The sequence below is a fragment of the Oncorhynchus clarkii genome, chromosome 17 (assembly GCF_045791955.1).
Source record: "Oncorhynchus clarkii lewisi isolate Uvic-CL-2024 chromosome 17, UVic_Ocla_1.0, whole genome shotgun sequence".
Classification (NCBI taxonomy): Eukaryota; Metazoa; Chordata; class Actinopteri; order Salmoniformes; family Salmonidae; genus Oncorhynchus; species Oncorhynchus clarkii.
This window is the reverse complement of record NC_092163.1, coordinates 39,123,590-39,145,522: the sequence shown is the minus strand read 5'-3', so window position 1 is coordinate 39,145,522 and position 21,933 is coordinate 39,123,590. Positions and strand designations below refer to the sequence as shown.

The 21,933-nt window shown below is 47.3% G+C and overlaps 1 protein-coding gene across 2 annotated transcripts in view; it reads right to left on the bottom strand.

Moving 5' to 3' along the window:
• LOC139370803 (ERC protein 2-like) overlaps positions 1 to 21,933 on the bottom strand; it is a 70,336-nt gene that overhangs the window by 33,365 nt on the left and 15,038 nt on the right. Inside the window, exons 3-7 of one of the 2 annotated variants that reach the window (XM_071110577.1) lie at positions 8,217 to 8,240; positions 6,039 to 6,203; positions 5,498 to 5,764; positions 3,534 to 3,608; positions 1,180 to 1,335 (exon numbers count right to left, since the gene is read on the bottom strand). In XM_071110577.1, the coding sequence (XP_070966678.1) occupies positions 1,180 to 1,335; positions 3,534 to 3,608; positions 5,498 to 5,764; positions 6,039 to 6,203; positions 8,217 to 8,240 (687 nt within the window). The remainder of the gene's footprint in view (positions 1 to 1,179; positions 1,336 to 3,533; positions 3,609 to 5,497; positions 5,765 to 6,038; positions 6,204 to 8,216; positions 8,241 to 21,933) is intronic. The other variant, XM_071110578.1, reaches the window with a different exon arrangement.

The window sequence follows — 21,933 nt, the reverse complement described above, 5'->3', positions numbered from 1 at the left end:
CCAACCCATGTGACCTGCTTGTTGTGTGTACATACTGACATGTATGTGTAACTGATACACACACACACATTACATGTTGATGTTTTTTTTGTCTGCAATGTCTTTTTCGTTACGCGTCGGACCCCAGTAGGACTAGCTGTCGCCATCGGCGTCGGCTAACGGGCATCCTGGCAGGTGTGTTTGTGCCTTCGTACCTGCGTGTTGGTATTAGGTGTCTGTGCACGGGTAAACTTTGTGCGGTGGACACTTGGTAGAAACGCCTCTCACCATAACAGAGGGACAGTGGGTAAAGTGAACCTTTATCCACTGTGTTCATTGTAGCCAAGCTCTCCTCTCATTAAAGATGCATCTGGCTCCCTGCATTATTCATGTATTATACATCAGACCCTATCTATGATTGATGAATCATTTTCTAAAAATAAAACAACAAAACTCCCGCTGGTTTTATCCTCACATGGATGTAAACACACAGACACAATGCTCCAGAGAGGCATGGAGGCTGGGAGGGAGGCTGGGAGGGAGGCTGGGAACCTGACCGTAAGATGACTGATGACGGACTGTGTAATATGACTGAGCAAGTCAAAGCTGGACTGACTGGATAAGATGTGCAACGGTTGATGAGGAAATGAAATGTAACCAGAGTTTCTGACAGTGGGATCCAATGGTAATACAATCAATCACGCTAGATGGATGCGAACATATTGACGAGGCTACGGAGGACAATAAAAGATCAATTTTAACAACACAGGAATGGTTTTCTTTATGGTCTTCCTCTGCTCTCTCTGCTAAGTGTACAGTAACAAAACAACGCGTAAGCATCTCCCAGTCAGGTATAGCTGCCAGCGAAGCACTTCCCTGATGAAAACAGTTAATGTAATGCTAAAGCTAGCTCATTTACTGTCAGCCAGACAGACAGCTCTAATCTGTTCTGTTCACTTTGAACGTGCACAGCAAACCCTAGATTGTGTGCGTGACTGTGTTTGCCACATTATAGACTACTACAGTACTGTACGCACGTGTGTCTGTGTGTGTGTGTGTGTGTGTGTGTGTGTGTGTGTGTGTGTGTGTGTGTGTGTGTGTGTGTGTGTGTGTGTGTGTGTGTGTGTGTGTGTGTGTGTGTGTGTGTGCGTGTTTTCCTGTGCATATAGTGTGTCTGTGTTTTCCTGTATGTGTGTGTACCTTGGTCTTCATGAACTTGGAGTGGTTCTTGTAGACCTCCATCTGTTTGATCTCCTCCTCTCTGTCCTCGGTGTTCAGCAAGCCGTTAGCCTTCAGTATCTGGATCTCATCCTCCAGGTCCCTGATGTTGCGCTCCAGAGATGCTATCTTGGTGTCCTGCACAACACACACACAGCAGCTGTAAGATGCTATCTTGGTGTCCTAAACAACACACACACAGCAGCTGTAAGATGCTATCTTGGTGTCCTGCACAACACACACGCACCAGCTGTAATATGCTATCTTGGTGTCCTGCACAACACACACACACACCAGCTGTAAGATGCTATCTTGGTGTCCTGCACAACACACACACACCAGCTGTAAGATGCCATCTTGGTGTCCTGCCCAACACACACACACCAGCTGTGCTGTACTGTTGCTGAGCCACACTTATAATTCAGTACTAGAACATCTCCAAAGCTTGACCAGTGAACAAAACACAAAACACCTGAAAAAGAGGGAGAGAGAGAAGAGAGAGCGAAAGACAGTGAAAGAAAGCGTGAAGGAGAGAAGATGGGTAGAGAGAGAGAGACGGAAGACGAGGAAAGAGAGTAAGTGTCAGAGAAAGGAAGAGCTCTTTGAGGTAGTACGGAGGAGAGCCTCTGCAGTATCTTGGGGTAAAATCAAAAGCCTCCTCCTTCTCCGGCTGCAGCAGCTCCCTCACAGCCAGCCTCTCAGTGGATTAATCACCATTTGGAAATACTGAGCAGCACACATCACAGCCAGCCTTTTGAGAGGGACCAGCCCAGAGAGAAACGCCTGGAGAAGAAGCAGGAAGAGGAAGAGGAGCCGTGCTGCTCTGTAGTCGCTCGCACATCAATGCAGGAGCCAGTCCATGGACTGCGACTGCACCTCTGAGTGGAGCTTTGGCTTTGCAGAGTTTTTAAATAAATAATACAACGTCTTTAAGATTAGCCATGGTCCATCTCACATGCACTTCACCTGCAGAGCAACGAGCAAGAACCTGGTTTCACTCCCTCTCTCTCCTTTCTGTCTCCCCTCCTTCTTTCCCTCTATCTATACCTTTGACTGGTTCTGAACTTGTGAACTTGTGGTTCTGTGGCTAGAGCTTCAGCAGGGTCATCCAGCAGGCAGTGGAAAACTAGGAAATCCAGCTCTGTATGCGAGGCTGTCCCTAGGTCGACTGAGAGTTAACAACAGATGGTCCTGGATCTAAGGGGTTAACGTAAGCGTGTGAACGCTGTTATCATGGCCATGTGCTTCATCAATGCATCGCTATTCTATGACTTGTAGCAAGACGCTAACTAACCACCGGAGAGAACATAGCATAGTATACAGTGGAGACGACATAGTGTAGACGACAACATACCGTAGCTCAATTGGTCAGAGATGCTATGCCATCCAAATGATTTCACTGCTACGGCAGATCAAGCTGATCAAGCAGAGGATGTGACGCTCTCATGAACACACTCTCTCTCTCTCTCTCTCTCTCTTTCTATCTGAATCCCTTTCTCGCTCTCCTCCCTGTGCCACTGGCCTCGCTGTCGTAAACAACCACACCTGTTTCCATGGTAGCAGCAGGCAGAATGTGCTCTCCCTCGTGGGTGAGGGAGGGAGGGAGAGAGAGAGATTGAAAGACAGAGTGAGATAAGGAGAGAAAGAAATTGAGAGAAAGAGAAAGAGATCCTAGAGACAGCGAGGGTAGAGAGAGGGGGGTTAGCATTACTCATGCTAACATCAGCACCAACACGTCTGTTGGAGAGAGCAGAGAGAAGCGGGGAGGTCCTCCACCGAGGATGGAAGGGAGAGGGGCTCTGCTCTGTATGAAAATCCAGAGCCTCCAGGAGCCAGCGTGTCATGTGACCACGCTAGAGGAGAGTCACGTGACCGTGCTAGGGGATGCTGGGGTTTGCTCAGCACCAATCCAGCTCCGTCTGATGATGTGGTGTGTGAGCGAGAGGCATGCTGTCGGGCTGTGAGCGCATGCTTTATATTTAGAAGTGATATCACAGCTCTGCAGCTACAGTGGGCCGATGGGCTCTGCAGTGGGCCGTTGGGCTCTACAGTGGCTCAATTAGTGCTTTGAATACATTTTTCATAGCTTTTGCATATGATGTAACATTACAACATCATCCACCGACTAGTCTCACAAGGTCATCCTTCCAAATCTTGTGTCGTTGAATGAGCCTGGGCGTCTGAAGCTATCAACAGACTCAAAGTTAATTCAATACAAGCTAAATCTGGCTTTCCCGAACTCTAAGGTTTTCGTATTTCATCTGACTACATGGTTGGTCTCAGCAATGGTGCCAGCCAGGTGTACTACACTACCCATAATTCCCCATGGTTCTTACCTTCATCTCTATGATGGTCTGGAGGGCTTTGGTTTTGCCAGGGTCCTGGTGCATCTGGTTTCTCCTGTGCAGTTCCTGGGAGAACACCAGTTGATATGAAATGGACAAGACAAGCATCAAATGTCGCCTCTTTTAGGACCTAGTGCAAATGGGCCTGTATTTATGAACCATCTCAGAATAGGAGTGCTGATCTAGGTTCGGTTCTGCCTTTTAGATCACAATGAATAAGATCACCATGGACAGAAGGAACCTGATCCTAGATCTGCACACCTACTCTGAGATGCTTCATAAATATGAGCCCTGAATCTCTCCAAATGCCTGGGTAATGACTTAGCTTAACCTAGCTCAATACTAGAGCGACAGCATTGAAATTAGTTACATTTACTTGCACTAACATTACATCAGTCATATATATACTTCTCCCCTGGCAATAACACTGTACACAGATTGAACACTGCAGTCAGAGCACAGTAGGTACACAAAGAGAAGGCCAGTATTGCCCTCTAGTGTTGATGGGCATACACTGCAGGTTAGAAGAAAATTGTGGAAATTGCCTGGAAGTCCCAAAAACCGTATGCTTTAAAAGCAGTACCGAACAATCAACATGACTCGGCGCTTTCAGTAACACCTCAAACACAGGTGAGACCAGGTCTACTGTGGCCATATAGTAGCTACATAGTTTTGGCTATTTACAGTTGTCTTTTTAATCACTTTGGTAGTATTTCCTGAAACTCTTAGTGCAAAACTCCAACCTCGTTACACTTGTAAACACAGCCAGTGTTACATTCAAAACGTTTCATTGTGCATTTTGTTTGTAGACATCTTTCAACACACAGCCATTGGTCCGACATTTTACTGTGAAATGTCACGAGTACATTGGCTTAGTCACCAAAACACAACATGATGATGTGTTCTCAATGTCGTTGTTTTAACAATCAGTTGATCCAATAGCAAAATATTGAAGATACATATTTTAAAATTGCCCTTTGAATGTAGTATGCTACAGTACTGCAAATGGCAGTACATTACACTGTTTTCACATTAGGCAATCAATTCAAATCAAATCAAATGTATTTATAAAGCCCTTTTCGCATCAGCCGATGTCACAAAATGCTCAACAGAAAACCAGCCTAAAACCCCAAACAGCAAGCAACACACGTGCATTACCCATTCAAATTGAATGAACACAAAATATCCATCATTTCTATCCCATGTGTGATCAATGGTGTGATCCTTGAAGACAACTTTCACAGTGTAATCAAATGAAAGAAATGAAAGAAACAGCGTGTTTAGCTGGCATTAGTTTGCATCAAACCTGTCTTGAGCACTTGGCCAAAGGTCCTCATTGTTCATGCACCTGGGGAAAGCCTTTTGGCATGGCGAATCCAAGCCTGACATAGGTCTGGATTGAAATCCTTGCATGCCTCATCCACGGCCTGAAGGAAGGTGGCACGCTCATGGGGATGGCAATCCTACATCTTCCACCTGTATTGTAATTGTCCTTTGTATTTTGCAGTATTATATTGTAGTTAGGTATTGTAGTCGTCCTGTAAGTGGCTCAGTTCATACGAGTACGGTACTAGCAACCGCAGAGTTGTGGGTTCAATTCCCACTGGGGTCACATACCAACATGTGTAGACTCTTGTCACTTTGAATGAAAGTGTCTGCTCTGGGAAATGGCATGTATTACAGTACTGTATTAGCCAATGGAATTTTAGTAAAGCAGTGTGGGATTTCTGAGACTAGACACTTAGTAGCCATTTAATAGCACTACATATACTCTGAGTCTGCTGTGGCCATACAGTAGAATAAGGGCATATACAAACCGTAAGCACTACATTATATGCATCCCAAACAGCACCATAAACCCTACATAGTGCACTAATTTTTACCAGAGCCCTGTTCAGAAGTAAGGCACTATACAGGAATATGGTGCCATTTGGGACAGACATGTACTCTTGTACCTCTCGGAGGTGGATGTTCTCCTTCTCCTTCTGGTCCAAGATGACCTCCAGGTGTCCAAGTTGAGCCTCGGCCTCAGCAATGCGCCTGGCTCTCTCCTGCTCCTCCTCCTCGTTGACCCTGCCTGGCCCTCCAGGCAGACCCTTACTCTGGAGCATTTCCAGCAGCTTCTTGATGGACTCGTCCCTGGCCCCCAGTGTCTGCTTCTGGGTCTCGATCCGCAGCTCCATCTCCTCCAAGGTCTTCCTCAGGAGGAACAGCTCCTTGGCCTGCCGGAACGCAAGGAATTGTAAGGAATTTTAAAGGAAGGAAGTGTCAATTGGGTCATTATTAAGGTAGCTAAAATTCAGGAACTTTCCAAAATGTCCAGAATGGAAGAAGATACAGAAATCCCAGTTGGAAGATTCTCTACATTCCCAGAGGGAAGTATCAGGGAATTCAAAATCCTACAACCAAGATCCTGGTCATAAGAACCTGTAACTAACGGCAAACTCATTTATTTAATCACTCATTTATTATGAGTAATTTATTAAGATTCCTTGCCTGGCGGTCGTGCTCGGCTTGTAGCCGTCTGAAGTTCTCCTCGGTCAGCTCGATGTTGGTGTAGTGGTCCCCAGAGCGGCCGCCGCTCTCCTGCTGCAGTAGGTGGTTCAGGTCCCTTTGGGTCCGCAGCTCGTCCTGTAGGGCCTGGATGGTCAGCTGCAGGTGCTGTGGGGGTCACACACACACATACGCACACACACACACACACACACACACACATGAAAGCACATGCACATACAAGCGCACACACACACACACACACGTCAAGGAATCTCAATCTGGTAGGGTCGCAGCACATAGTCTAGGGTGGATTCAATTAAATGACAGATCAGACTAGGATGGGTCACTGAATATGTACATATGGAGGGACATTTTCAGACACACACGCAAACTCACAGACACCAATACATCTTATAGAGGGGGGGGGGGGGGGGGGGGGGGGGGGGGGTTGAAGGTGGCCCTGCGGAAAGGAGATGTGTATTACGAAGAGCACACACAAACTCAGAAACACACACCGTAATCTATTCAACCTCTGGGGAAATACAGTTCCTGCCAAACACACTTGGAGAGGAATTTGAGGACTTACCTCACTATGGCATGAAAGACAAAAAGAAAAAATACAAATGACACAAAGTATGGCAGTATGAGAAGACGTTAAATAAAAGGCAAGTGGTTTTTACATACTATCCGTGATCGACTTGCTTTCCACCTTCTGTAACTATTTTCAGGGTGAGTAAGGTGTACTGTAAACGGTTATTTATGTGCAGTACCGTGCATCAGCAATCTAATCTGTAGGAATCTCTCTTGAAGCTTTGACGGTAGGAATACTACGAGAGCCACATTTAAACAAAGCCATCCAGTGAATGACTGAATCGTTGTGTTGCTGGGAGAAACCGATTGTGCAACTGAAAGTGCACAATCCTTCCCTGTATCGTGGGGAACGTGAAGAACTTGTAGAACCGTGATCCTTCGATAACAGTTTTGACCGATCCCTGTCAAGTGTTCAGAGTTGGACGGCTCGTGTTCAACAGCTTGCACTTTCAACAGAACGCTTGATTGTTGCAGCATTAGTGATCATTATCTATCATTACTGTAGGGGGTGTGTATGTGCTGTCCGTGCTGCCGAGTGGCGAGCAGCAGAGATCCGTGCACAGCGCAGTAAACAGTGTTCCCACTGAGAGCTGGTAGCCAACCAACAGCAGTAGACTCAGTGGACCTCTGGGTCCATGCCCATCCATTATGCTGTGTGTTAGGGAGGCGGGTGCGCGTGTGTACGTGTGCCACTGGTGGCTGCTGAGAGGAGGACAGCTCATAGTAATGGCTGGAATGAAGTCAATGGAACGGTGTCAAACATGGAGTTCCATACCATTCCATTATGTCCCTTCCATCCATTACTATGAGCTCGTCCTCCCCAATTAAGGTGCCACCAACCTCCTGTGGCGTATGCATGTGTGTGCGCATACAAAAAGACAAAGACATTACTTGTACATTACTTGAGAAGAAAAAAAAAAGACACATCCACTATAGGAAGAAATAAGAAGGAGACAAGTGGCTCTGTTCCAATATCCACCCTAGCATGCCACTATACACTGATTGGGCCATGCATTCTTAGTGCTACACTAGTATGGATATTGGAACGTAGCCTGGGTGTTGAGGTTTAGGGGGCGGGGAAATTGAACAAAACACAGCCTATTTTAGAGTATACTATAGGGTCACAAGGGTCACACAGCAGCCACACCCCTATAGTAGAGCCACACCCAGTAAAGGGAGAACACAGAAGAATTCTACTCGGCAGTGTGTAAGAGCAGGGAGAGGGTCTGACGGACGCGGGTAGGGCTTAGGGAACGGTGCAGGCTAAACCAATCACACTCCTTGCTGGTGTGTGTATGGGGGTCCACTTCGGAGCGTGTCCAAAATGGCAACCCTACTCCCAACATAGGCCTAGTGTACTACTTTTAGCCAGAGCACACAAGTTCTGGTCAAATGTAGTGCACTACATTGGGAATAGGGTGCATTTCCGACACAGCCCAGGGGGGTGGGGGGGGGGGGGGGGGGCAGAGGAACAGGACTGCCAGGTCTCTGGGGGCACCGAAGACACACGACGACGTCACTCTGGTGGTGACTCTATGTTGTGCAGACACGGCAGCCAGGGCAGCGGTTGCAAACATAGGGACAAACCTTGGTTCTCCTGGCGTCCAGCAGCTGGAGTAGCACGGGCGGAGCCAACAGAAGAGAAACATAGCGCAACGGAGAACACAGCGTCAGAACAGTACAAAACACGAAACGCATGTGGAGACCGTGAGCTACAGGGAGAGCTGAAGGACACAAAGAAAATGTGTGAGGAACATGTGAGGATGTCTCTGGTTATCCCATCCATCCAACCCTCAAATCATGTATCTCTATCCGTTCTGATGGAATTGGTACACTAAGGAACCTCATGGTACAGTAGAGAACCTCATGGTACAGTATAGAACCTCGTGGTGTGGTGAGGAACGTCACAAACTCACACAAAGACATATCAGTCTAATCAGTCTAAAACATAATGGAAACCTTTGTGGAAAAAGAAGGTGAAGTTATTTAGTGGTGAACACTTTCGGCATTAAATCTCACCAAATCAAATCTAAATCAAATCAAATGTGTATTTGTCCCATGCTTGAAGTAAATTATGTTGATATGTATGGGATACAGTGTTTCGACAGGATAGATAATAAACAGTAGCAGCAGCATACATGATGAGTCAAAAGAGTTAGTGCAAAAATGGTCAATGCAGATAGGGAGGTGTTTAATCCCGGGGTCCTGAATTTAGTGATGAGCTTGGAGGGTACTATGGTGTTGAACGTTGAGCTGTAGTCAATGAACAGCATTCTCACCAGTGGAAGCTCCTCAAAGGAGGAAGGGGAGGACCATCCTCCTCAGTGAATTTCAGAAAAATGTAAATAATGAAACATTAAAAAAGTTATAATTTTTTGATAAAAATGTACTAAATATATTAATGTCACCAAATAATTGATTAAATCACACTGTTTTGAAATGAAGGTCCACAGTAGCCTGAAAAGCACTCTGTAGGGTAGCACCATGGTGTAGCCGGAGGGCAGCTAGTTTCCATCCTCCTCTAGGTACATTGACTTCAATCCAAAACCTAGGAGGCTCGAGGTTCTCACCCCCTTCCATAGACTTAAACAGTAATTATGACAACTTCCGGAGGACGTCCTCCAACCTATCAGAGCTCTTGCAGCATGAACTGACATGTTGTCCACAGACAGGTTAGACAGGTTACCTTGGTATTCTTGGGCACAGGGACTATGCTGGTCGGCTTGAAACATGTAGGTATTACAGACTGGGTCAGGGAGAGGGTGAAAATGTCAGTGAAGACAGTTGCCAGCTGGGCAGCGCATGCTCTGAGTACACGTCTTCGTAATCTGTCTGGCCCTGCGGCCTTGTGAATGTTAACCTGTTTAAAGGTCTTACTCACATCGGCTACGGAGAACGTGAGCCCAAAGTCGTCCGGAACAGCTGGTGCTCTCATGCATGATTCAGTGTTTCTAGCATACAAGGTATTTAGCTTGTCTAATACTCTCCCTTCATTGGACAGCTTGCGGCTGGGTTTCCCTTTGTAATCCGTTATAGTTTGCAAGCCCTGCCACATCTGACGAGCGTAAGAGCAGGTGTTGTAGGATTCGATCTTGGTACTGCATTGATGCTTTGCCTGTTTGATGGTTCATCAGAGGGCATAGCAGAATTTCTTATAAGAGTCCGGATTAGTGTCCCACTCCTTGAAAGCGGCAGCTTTATAAAAATAAATAAAACAGATTACAGCAGACAGAAAGTACAGCAGTAGTGACATCAATAAAATCAGCTCTAGCCTTTAGATCAGTGCAGATGTTGTCTGTAATCCATGGCTTCTGGTTGGGATATGTACGTACGGTCACTGTGGGGACAAGTCGTCAATGCACTTATTAATGAAGCCGGTGACTGATGTGGTAAACTCCTCAATGACATTGGATGAATCCCAGAACATATTCCAGTCTGGAATACATACAAGGCATTGCAAATTGACACTAGTAACCACACACCAGGTGAATCATTACACAGTACTGTGATTTATAAAGAATAGGTGTGGTACAATGGGGTACGGTTTCCGGGGAAAAGATTTAGCCTAGCCCTGGATTAAAAGAAAGCTCAATGAAAGTACTTTTAAATCCAGGGCTAGGCTTAATCTGTGCCTGGGCCACAGCCCCTATATCCTGTGCTGTGGTAGTGTGTTATTCCACCCAGCAGAGGGCAGTGATCACTCTAGCAGGGTGCTATCTCTTAGTCTGTCTCTACTGGACTGTGCCAGTGCCTTTCACTTCCACTGCATTGGGCAACACTCACTTATGTAAGCATCGCAGTCTTTTTGGGCCAGTACGCTCAAACCACTTAAAGCCTCTCAAATCTTTACTCGTGCTCACAAAACTACATTCACACACGCTCACCCTGCCATCCTCTCTTACTCACACTCTTTATCTCCCTCAATCTCTCTCGCCCTCTTTTCCTCCCTCTCTTTCTCCCTATGTTATTTTTTCTCTCTTTCGAACATTGATACACAAACACACAAGGCAGCAGACAAAACGCCAATTAAAGGGGACAATTCAAGTAAATATGTAGAGAGAGTGCTAAATACGATTTATGTTTAAACATAAGTCATGTGCTGAATAATCATCCATTGAATATTCAACATATCGAAATGATGCATGTTTTTAACTACAGTGCCATCGGAAAGTAATCAGACCCCTTGACTTTTTCCACATTTTGTAAGACTACAGCCTTATTCTAAAATAGATTAAATTATATTATTTCCCTCATCAATTTACACACAGTACTCTATAATGACACAGCAAAAATTGTTTCAGAAATATTAGCAAATTTATACAAAATTAAAAAAACAGAAATACATGATTTACATAAGTATTCAGACCTTTTGCTATGAGACTCAAAATGATGCTCAAGTGCATCCGGTTTCCATTGATCATCCTTGAGATTTCTACAGTTTGATTGGAGTCCAACTGTGGTAAATTCAATTAATTGGAAATTATTTGGAAAGGCACACACCTGTCTATATAAGGTCCCACAGTTGGCAGTGCATGTCAGAGCAAAAACCAAGCCATGAAGTTGAAGGAATTGTCCATAGAGCTCCGAGGCAGGATTGTGTTGAGGCACAGATCTGGGGAAGGGTACCAAAACATTTCTGCTGCATTGAAGGTCCCCAAGAACACAGTGGCCTCCATCATTCTTCAATGGAAGAAGTTTGTAACCACAAAGACTCTTCCTAGAGCTGGTCTCCCAGCCAAACTGAGCAATCAGAGGAAGAAGGGCCTTGGACATGGAGGTGATCAAGAACCCAATGGTCACTCTGACAGAGCTCCAGAGTTCCTCTATGGAGATGGGAGAACCTTCCAGAAGGACAATCATCTTTGCAGCACTCCACCAATCAGGCCTTTATGGTAGAGTGGCCAGACGGAAGCCACTCCTCAGTAAAAGGCACTTGACAGCCCACTTGGCGTTTGCCAAAATGCACCTAAACGACTCCAAGATTGAACTCTCTGGCCTGAATGCAAAGCGTCACGTCTGGAGAAAACCTGGCACCATCCCTACAGTGAAGCATGTTGGTGGCAGCATCATGCTGTGGGGATGTTTTTCAGTCGCAGGTATGGGAGACTAGTCAGGATCGAGCGACAGATGAACGGAGCAAAGTACAGAGAGATCCTTGATGAAAACCTGCTCCAGAGTGCTCAGGACCTCAGACTGGGGTGAAGATTCACCTTCCAACAAGACAAAGACCCTAAGCACACAGCCAAGACAACGCAGGAGTGGCTCCGGGACAAGTCTCTGAATGTTCGAGTGGCCCAGCCAAAGCCCGGACATGAACCTGATCAAACATCTCTGGAGAGACCTGGAAATAGCTGTGCAGCGACACTCCCCATCCAACCTGACAGATCTTGAGAGGATCTGCAGAGAAGAATGGGAGAAATTCCCCAAATACAGGTGTGCCGAGCTTGTAGCGTCATACCCAAGAAGACTTGAGGCTGTAATCGCTTCCAAAGGTGCTTCAACAAAGTACTGAGTAAATGGTCTGAATACTTATGTAAATGTGATATTTCAGTTTTTTATTTTTAATAAATTTTCTACATTTCTAAAAACCTGTTTTTGCTTTGTCATTATGGGGTATTGTGTGTAGATTGTAGAGGAAAAATAAAATGTTTATACATTTTAGGATAAGGCTGTAGCGCCACAAAATGTGAAAAAAGTGAATGGGTCTGAATGCTTTGCGAATGCACGGTAAGTAACATTCACTCGCTGAGTTGAAATGAATTTCTCCTGATTTCTGACGTTTTTTAATTCATATTAATAATCCCAGCTAGTCAGTAACATGATGTATTAGCCGGGGAAAGAGGTTGATGAAGTCGTGGCCTTGCAGTGAAGCAACAACGCCTGGAGTCGCTGCAGCAGCTATGTGAATCATAATCTATGACACGCACACACACACATACACAAACACACACACACATTATGTGCAATCACTTAGGACTGTACAGTATGACTGTCTGTGACCATTTGCTTTCTCTGACTATGCATTATACCACATGTTGTTACGAAAGCAAGCTGAACAATGGACTACACATTCACATACTATATTGGATGAACAGCACTCCCATGCAAATCAATCATCCACCTAAACACTCAAAGACTCGGACCTCCTCTGTACACACAGTCATGATTCTCCTACCATACAAGTACAGACTCACACACAGCAATTCTCAAATAAACACACACAACTACACAGAAACACAGAAAGCCAGAAGAGATTATATTTCTCTCTGTCAGGGGGTTCAGCAGGGCCATTGCACATTTATCTTTCTCTCTATCCCTCCCTCCCTCCACTTTGTCATTTCTTATTTCATTCTATATCATTCTCTCTTGCTCTTTATCTCTCTAGCTCTCTAGCTCTCTTTACTTATCTCTCTCCCTCATGATCAATATTCTGACCTGTTGGAACAGAATTGTAGGATGCGGTCCAATAAAACCTTTTTCACACAGGGTTAAAACGAACATCCTCTCCTCTCCCCTTCATCCCTTCCCATACATAACCTCCACCTCCTTTCCTCCCCTCCTCTTCTCTCCTCATCCTCCCTTCCTATACCCATTCTCCCCTCCTTTCGTCATCCTATCCTACACTCCTCTACTCCAACCATCCGCTCCATCCCTTCCCCTCCTCTCCTCCCCCATCCCCCTTCCTCTCCTCCCCCATCCTACCCTCCTCTCCTGTCCCCATCCTCTTCTCCTGCCCCCATCCTCCTCTCCTGCCCCCATCCTCCTCTCCTGTCCCCATCCTCCTCTCCTGTCCCCATCCTCCTCTCCTGCCCCCATCCTCCTCTCCTGCCCCCATCCTCCTCTCCTGCCCCCATCCTCCTCTCCTGTCCCCATCCTCCTCTCCTGCCCCCATCCTCCTCTCCTGTCCCCATCCTCCTCTCCTGTCCCCATCCTCCTCTCCAGTCCCCATCCTCCTCTCCTGTCCCAATCCTCCTCTCATATCCTCATCCTCCTCTCCTGTCCCCATCCTCCTCTCCTGTCCCCATCCTCCTCTCCTGCCCCCATCCTCCTCTCCTATACCCATCCTCCTCTCCTGTCCCCATCCTCCTCTCCTGTCCCCAACCTCCTCTCCTGTCCCCATCCTCCTCTCCTGGCCCCATCCACCTCTCCTCTCCTATCCCCATCCTTCTCTCCTATCCCCATCCTCCTCTCCTGTCCCCATCCTCCTCTCCTGCCCCATCCTCCTCTCCTGTCCCTATCCTCCACTCCTCCCCCATCCTCCTCTCATATCCTCATCCTCCTCTCCTGTCCCCATCCTCCTCTCCTGTCCTCATCCTCCTCTCCTGTCCCCATCCTCCTCTCCTGTCCCCGTCCTCCTCTCCTATCCACATTCTCCTTTCCTGCCCCCATCCTCCTCTCATGTCCCCATCCTCTCCTGTCCTCATCCTCCTCTCCTGGCCCCATCCTCCTCTCCTGTCCCCATCCTTCTCTCCTATCCCCATCCTCCTCTCATATCCTCATCCTCCTCTCCTGTCCCCATCCTCCTCTCCTGTCCCCATCCTATTCTCCTGCCCCCATCCTCCTCCCCTATACCCATCCTTCTCTCCTATCCCCATCCTCCTCTCCCCATTCTCCTTTCCTGCCCCCATCCTCCTCTTCTATCCCCATTCTCCTTTCCTGCCCCCATCCTCCTCTCCTAACCCCATCCTCCTTTCCTGCCCCCATCCTCCTCTCCTGCCCGTCCTCCTCTCCTGCCCTATCCTCCTCTCCTGTCCCCATCTTCCTCTCCTGTCCTCATCCTCCTCTCCTATCCCATCCTCCACTGCTTCCCCATCCTCCTCTCCTGTTCCCATCCTCCTCTCCTATCCCCATCCTCCTCTCCTGCAACCATCCTCCTCTCCTATCCCCATCCTCCTCTCCTGCCCCCAGCCTCCTCTCCTGTCCCTATCCTCCTCTCCTGTCCTCATCCTCCTCTCCTATCCCCATCCTCCACTGCTGCCCCCATCCTCCTCTCCTGTTCCCATCCTCCTCTCCTGTTCCCATCCTCCTCTCCTATCCCCATCCTCCTCTCCTGCAACCATCCTCCTCTCCTATCCCCAACCTCCTCTCCTGTCCCCATCCTCCTCTCCTGTCCTCATCCTTCTCTCCTATCCCCATCCTACTCTCCTGCCCCCATCCTCCTCTCCTGTCCCCATCCTCCTCTCCTATCCCCATCCTCCTCTCCCGTCCCCATCCTCCTCTCCTGTCCCCGTCTCCCTCTACTGTCCCCGTCTCCCTCTCTACTCCAGGCTCTATCTCGGGGCCAACTTCAATACAGGTAGACCAGAGAAGCCACACCCAGATTGGCAGATGAGTGGCAAACCTGATTAGAAGCACGTGCTGCTCATCGGTTGCTCATCTGTGTTCCCTACATATGCTGTTTTGACTGAAAATGTGTACCTACACGCTGAAGCAGGATGCAAAGCCGAGATGTCTGTGTACACTATCCCTGATGTGGGGAAAATCACACAAAAAAAATACATTGAATGAAGTAAGCACTATGCAACATACTTTTGAGTGCAGACCCATTACACCTGTTATTTGTCTGAATTTGCAGGTTTTACGAACCAGCCAAGCTTCTGGGAGGGAGCAATGGTCCTCTTGTGATTACCCACAGGGGCCCTGGCCTGTCAGTCGTGACTCAGCAGATATTGGAGGAGGGAGAAGGCTGGTGGAGGGGGGGGCTGAGGTCTGATGAACACAACACACTCCATCTCCTGGGGTCAGGGAGTACTATTGGCTGTCCATACCCCTCATACATACCCCAATGAGCAAGGGACAGGAAGTACTATTGGCTGTCCATACCCCTCATACATACCCCAATGAGCAAGGGACAGGGAGTACTATTGGCTGTCCATACCCCTCATACATACCCCAATGAGCAAGGGACAGGGAGGAGGCATGTCAACATACACCTTACTACGGCTCAGTTGGTGGAGCATGGTGCTTGCAACAGCAGAATTGTGGGTTCGATTCCTACTGGGGCCACCCATAAAATGTTTTTTTGCTTTGGATTAAAGAACCTGCTAAATGGCATATATTGTTATTATTATTATTACTACTTTACTGGGTCTGGGTGCTTTTCTATAGCACCTTTTTGAGCCAACGTGATCATCAACAACAGAGATAGAACATTTCTACTTAAAAATGGCTCATAATTGGCAACGGAGTGTAAATGATTGGTTAGCGTTTGGACATGGGCTAAGGGGGCAGACACACGTAAACACACTGACGTGGTTGTGCCAGGCAGCAGAGACGGTAGCAGCTGCGTCCCCCTGAGAGTGTGTTGGGGGGGTAGTGTGTGTGTGTGTGCGTGTGTGTTCTCCCTCTGTTCGTATCTGACACATGGACTGGAGCTAAAGCGCTGAGTCAGAGAGAAACACAAATAAACCACTCACAGCAGTGTGGGTGTGCGGGCGTGTGCGTGTTTCGAACCCACTATCAGCCCTGCCATGTAAGCATTGCATGAATAATCATTCAGCCTGCGTTGGCCAACAGGGAATGGCAGTGGAATGGGGAAGAGGAGATAGTGAAGTGAGGGAGAGCTGAGGAGAGAATGACATAAAGGGTACTGAGATAGTGGAGGCACAGCAGAGTGAAGGCAAGGGAAGTATGAAAGATACAGTTGAAGTTGGAAGTTTACATACACCCTGGCCAAATACATTTAAACTCAGTTTTTCACAACTGCTGATACTTAATCCTAGTAAACATTCCCTGTTTTAGGTCAGTTAGTATCACCACATTATTTTAAGAATGTGAAATGTCAGAATAATAGTAGAGAGAATAATTTATTTCAGCTTGTATTTCTTTCATCACATTACCAGTGGGTGAGAAGTTTACATACACTCAATTAGTATTTGGTAGCATTGCCTTTAAATTGTTTAACTTGGGTCAAACATTTCAGGTAGCCTTCCATATGTTTCCCACAATAAATTGGGTGAATTTTGGTCCATTCCTCCTGACAGAGCTGGTGTAACTGAGTCAGGTTTGTAGGCCTCCTTGCTCGCACACGCTTCTTCAGTTTTGCCCACAAATTTACTATGTGATTGAGGTCAGGACTTTGTGATGGCCACTCCAATACCTTGACTTTGTTGTCCTTAAGCCATTTTGCCACAACTTTGGAAGTATGCTTGGGGTCATTGTCCATTTGGAAGACCCATTTGCGACCAACCTTTAACTTTCTGACTGATGACTTGAGATGTTGCTTCAATATAGCCAAATAATTGTCCTGCCTCATGATGCCATCTATTTTGTGAAGTGCACCAGTCCCTCCTGCAGCAAAGCACCCCAACAACATGATGCTGTCACCCCCATGCTTCATGGTTGGGATGGTGTTCTTCGGCTTGCAAGCCTCCCCCTTTTTCCTCCAAACATAATAATGGTCATTATGGCCAAACAGTTCTATTTTTGCGACATGTTGAATTTAAAAAAAAGTAGCTCTCATGCTAGAAAAGGTCCTCCTGTCCTAGATATACTGTAGCAGAAAAATGACGCTACATGACATGGCCATCATCTATACCGGGTTAACCGTTTGTCATACTACACAAACACACATACACACATACACACACACACACACTGCATACTGCACGAATGCACACACAAACACTAATATCTCTCCCTCCCACTAAGTGTAAAATCATCATCTCACTCACACATCCCTCGACACCTATAGCCATCGCTCGGCTCCCACCTCATTTACGTCATTGATGTGAGGAAGGTGTGTGTGTGTGTGTGTGTGTGTGTGTGTGTGTGTGTGTGTGTGTGTGTGTGTGTGTGTGTGTGTGTGTGTGTGTGATGAAGCAGAGGCCTTTGAGGATCAGGTGAAAGACACAGTCATCTGCATAGCTATTCATGCTTACCACTTGACTTCTACTCAGCAGTATAATCCTCACCAGCGGAAGGAATCAAAAATACAAGTAATTTCCCTGCCTTGGCTCAGCTCAAAGAAACTGACTAAAACTAGATATCTGTAATCAGTGAGATGACAAATCTTATATACACACAAATGGCTGAATTAGCCTAAAAGCCATGACACGCGTTGTGACTCTGTTGCTGTGGCGACGGCTGGCTGATCATTCGCTAGGAGCCGACTGGAACGTCGGACCGGACACAGGGGAACGTTACCATCCGGAACACACTGACAGCTCCACTCCACCTCGTTAAACCAGGGAGCTCTGGGAACGCTGAGCGCCGCTCCAGGATTGATAATCCCAGATCGGGATTATTGGCTCTAGGAATGTACTGTTCAGTCCAATTGTCTCATGTCTCAGCTATACTGACTGGATAGATGGACAAGGAGATGCTGTACACCTAACACAAGCTGATCTGGCCTGCTTGGACTGATCTGCTCTTATATCCAGTCTATATATCTAGCCGATTTATCTCGTATATCTCTCTCCCTCTCTCCCTCTCTCCCCCTCTCTCTCTCCCTCTCTCCCCCTCGCTCTCTCTCCCCCTCTCTCTCTCCCTCTCCCCCCCTCTCTCTCGCTCTCTCTCCCTCTCTCTCTCTCTCTCTCTCTCCCTCTCTCTCTCCCCCTCTCTCTCCCCCTCTCTCTCTCTCCCTCTCTCCCCCCTCTCTCTCTCCCTCTCTCCCCCTCTCCCTCTCCCACTCTCTCTCTCTCTCTTTCTCTCTCCCTCTCTCCCTCCCCCCTCTCTCTCTCTCTCTCTCTCCCCCTCTCTCTCACTCTCTCTCTCTCTCTCTTCCTATTTACACTCTTCTCATATATCATCCTTAGTGAACTGTCAACTTTCCCCCCTCCTCTCCACTCATCCTCTCCTCTCCACTGATTCCCTCCTCTCCACTCATCCCCTCCCCTCCCCTCCCCTCCACTCCTCTGAGCCACACTAAAACCCTGTCTGTGATATGGGGCCAATATGTTACTCTAATAAGGCCTCTCCTCTAAAGCTCAGAGAGAAATTGGCCACATAATATTTCCCAAGCAAGCAGTGGGCACAGCAACACATTTGTCACCAACCTGCTCCCACATACACACAAACGCACACGCACACAGACTCACGCACAGACACACACACAAACACCAAACCCACAAATACACACTCCAAACACACACGCACTCTCTCTCTCACACACACACACACACACACACACACACACACACACACACACACACACACACACACACACACACACACACACACACACACACACAGCCTGGGAGGAGGATACAGGCTGTTTGGATCTAAGGAGCTCTGAGGCTGAGCTAGGGGGCTGGCTGGCCATTAGAATGCAGAACTCCCAACAGGAGTGAGTAAACCAACAAGCTCTCACAGTCTCACTGCAGAATTAAACGTTCATCCATGTTCCCCAAACATAACATTTCAAAGTTCCTCCAAATTTGTAAGTGTTTTTGTTGCTCCTGCTGCTATATCATTCCATTTCTCCAAACATCACATTTCTAAGTTAGGGGTGAAGTTTAGGCCCTCATTAAATAATGTACACGACTGTGATCGAACACACAACCTTTTGATCCAGAGTCATGGGATTACGACCATCCACCACCCCCAAAACCCAAGCCTACTTGATGGTAATAGCACTCACTGTTGCCCCTAGTGGACAGTTTTGAAAGCATTTCCCAACCTCCTCAGGACATGGATAGACGTCCATTTCAACATCAATATTGAATGACCTGGCTAGAGAAAATAGCTCCAACTGCTGTAAGACTAACACTGAGAGTGTGCGTGCGTGCATGCGTATTTGTGTGTGTATGTCTGTGCATGTCTGTGTGTTTGCGGGTGTCTTCACCAGAAGAGATGAGACGACTAACAGAAGATCAGAGATCAGAAAAATGGCTGTTTAGCAGGAACCAACAATCTCACATCTGTGGAAACTGCGTCTCTGTGGCGTGTCTGAGCATAAACACAGCAGTGATGTGGGGATGTGAGTCTATGCCTCCATTTCCGGGGATTGTGGTGATGACTGTTGACTGCTCCTGACTCAGTCAGATATCACACGCTAAGGCCGAGAGCAGCCTCCAGCCCAGCTATCACATCGCATACACACACATTCACACGCGCGCACAAAAACACACACCGTTATGAGTTGGGATGGCAGTGTTTGACAGCGTGCTCAACTCAACTGAATGACAGTCAACCAAGCCGATGCTAAACAACGATCACACTGGTCCGTGTTCAAAATGCCGTCTCCAAAGCAGCTACAGTAGCAGTGCCTTTCAGGTAAGCTAAGACCATCAGCCAACTGCATGTTTTAATGACAAGATACCGTTAGTAGAAAACTAGCAGTTCAAATAAACAGATATAGGCTAAATGTGAGTCGTTTAAGTGGGTTTGAATCTTGCGTCGGGGCGTTGGAGTAGGTTTGAACCTTGCATTAAGTCGTTTGAGTGGCTTTTCTCCCCTAAAACTGTCACGCAAGAAAGATCACGCTCTTGCTATATTTTCAGTATATAAATAATGTTGGATATTTGCTTCGGCTAATAGTAGATGTAGGCACCTGGGGCGATTGCAGTGGGCTGCTGCCAGAGTAGACAGACTGAGCTGGACGCAGACGGGTCAGAAATGAATACTTCATAATTAATAAGGTCATTTTTTCTTCAGTCAGAGGCTCAACGAGCCTAACATTATTTGGGGTGAGGAAACCTTCCCCTCTCCAGAACCGTCGGATTGGTGCGCGTGTGAGCGCAGTTACATGCACACAATAACACAACTATTGTGGACAGTCAGATTCATATAATAGTTTGGTGAAAACATGCACATCATTTGCAAGAACAATCTCCCTAAGAATCCGGTTTGCATGGACACACCTGAAATCCGGCTACCCCGATAACAGAAAAACGGCGTCGAAAATAAACGTTCTACCACAGCGAACGTATTGTTTCGGGGGTCAGGACATACAATGTTAGTCTGTGAAAACGACTTCTAAGACGCTTCCATTCAGTTGTTCCTAACACACTTCACGCGCGCTGAAGAGGCTCTACATCACCGAAACGCCGACTAGGGCATGTACATGTCCTAATGATTCAAAAGATTGCTCAGAATACTGGGTTTTCAAATCCACGCGTGCCTTCTTACAATTATGACCTCACACTGATTACGTGTGTGGGCATGTTCCTGTGCATTCCTCCTATGCACATACGCGTGCACGTGTGTCTGGGTGGGTGTTTGCCTCACAACGCCCTAGCTACGCCCAAAAGACAACCCTGTGAATCGAGATACAAGTGAGCAATTACAGTAAGAGCTAGAGTGGCAAGACACAGCTGCTTTGTGTTAGCCAAACGCACATTTATTCATGTAGGCTTATTCTGCCTCTAGGGAGGGAGATATCATTCACAGCAATCAGAGCAAGACCGAACTGTCATGAGGGCAAGGCAGAGAATCAAAATGGACTCCTGTCCCCCCACACTGTATTTCTTCTCACACGTTACTCAGTCACACAGACCAAACCTGATGTTACCACACATGCTCCATTCTCTTCACATTCTCTATGGAAGGTACAGCGGGACTTTCCCCTGTCACCATAGGGCCCTAGGGTCAAAAGTAGTGCACTAGATAGGGAATGGTGTGCCATTTGGGACGCAGCCTTGGTCCTCTTATACTTGGGCGGGTCAAATGAAAAGACCTTCAACTTGTGCAACGTATAACCGAGGGTACTGCCCCCATACCCCCTCTCCCCTCCAGTTCCCTTCTAGTGATCCCAGACTGAGGATGGAGGGTGGTGATACCATCAGGTCAGGATGTTGGGTATCTCTCCCCCAGGCAGCATGGCAGCGTGGCACAGCTCCAGAGAACCGTGGAGCCACTGAGCCAGGGCACTGCAGACTCTCCTGGCTCCACTGAACAGCACAAAGAGACTTCCTTCGGTTTCAATCTCAACCTCAATGGAATACTATAGCGCACACACACACACACACACACACACACACGCGCACGCACACACGCACACACACACACACACACACACACACACACACACACACACACGCACGCACGCACACACGCACACACACACACACACACACACACAGACAAGACAATCACACAACTCTAGAGGTTAAACTAAATGGGTACAGAAACACAAACTCATTTGGGCACAAGGCACACACAGAAACGCACAAGCACGTTCACGCTCACACACACACAAACACACAGGTTGGAGCCCCAGCCAGTGGGAGACAGGCAGACAGCGTCCTGCTGTAACCTTGAGACTGTGTGGCTGTATCCTGTCTGTGAGTAATGATGAGGGAGGGACCTGTTGGCCGCTAGGAGAGAGCATCAGAGGAGCTCACTATGACACACACACTGCGTC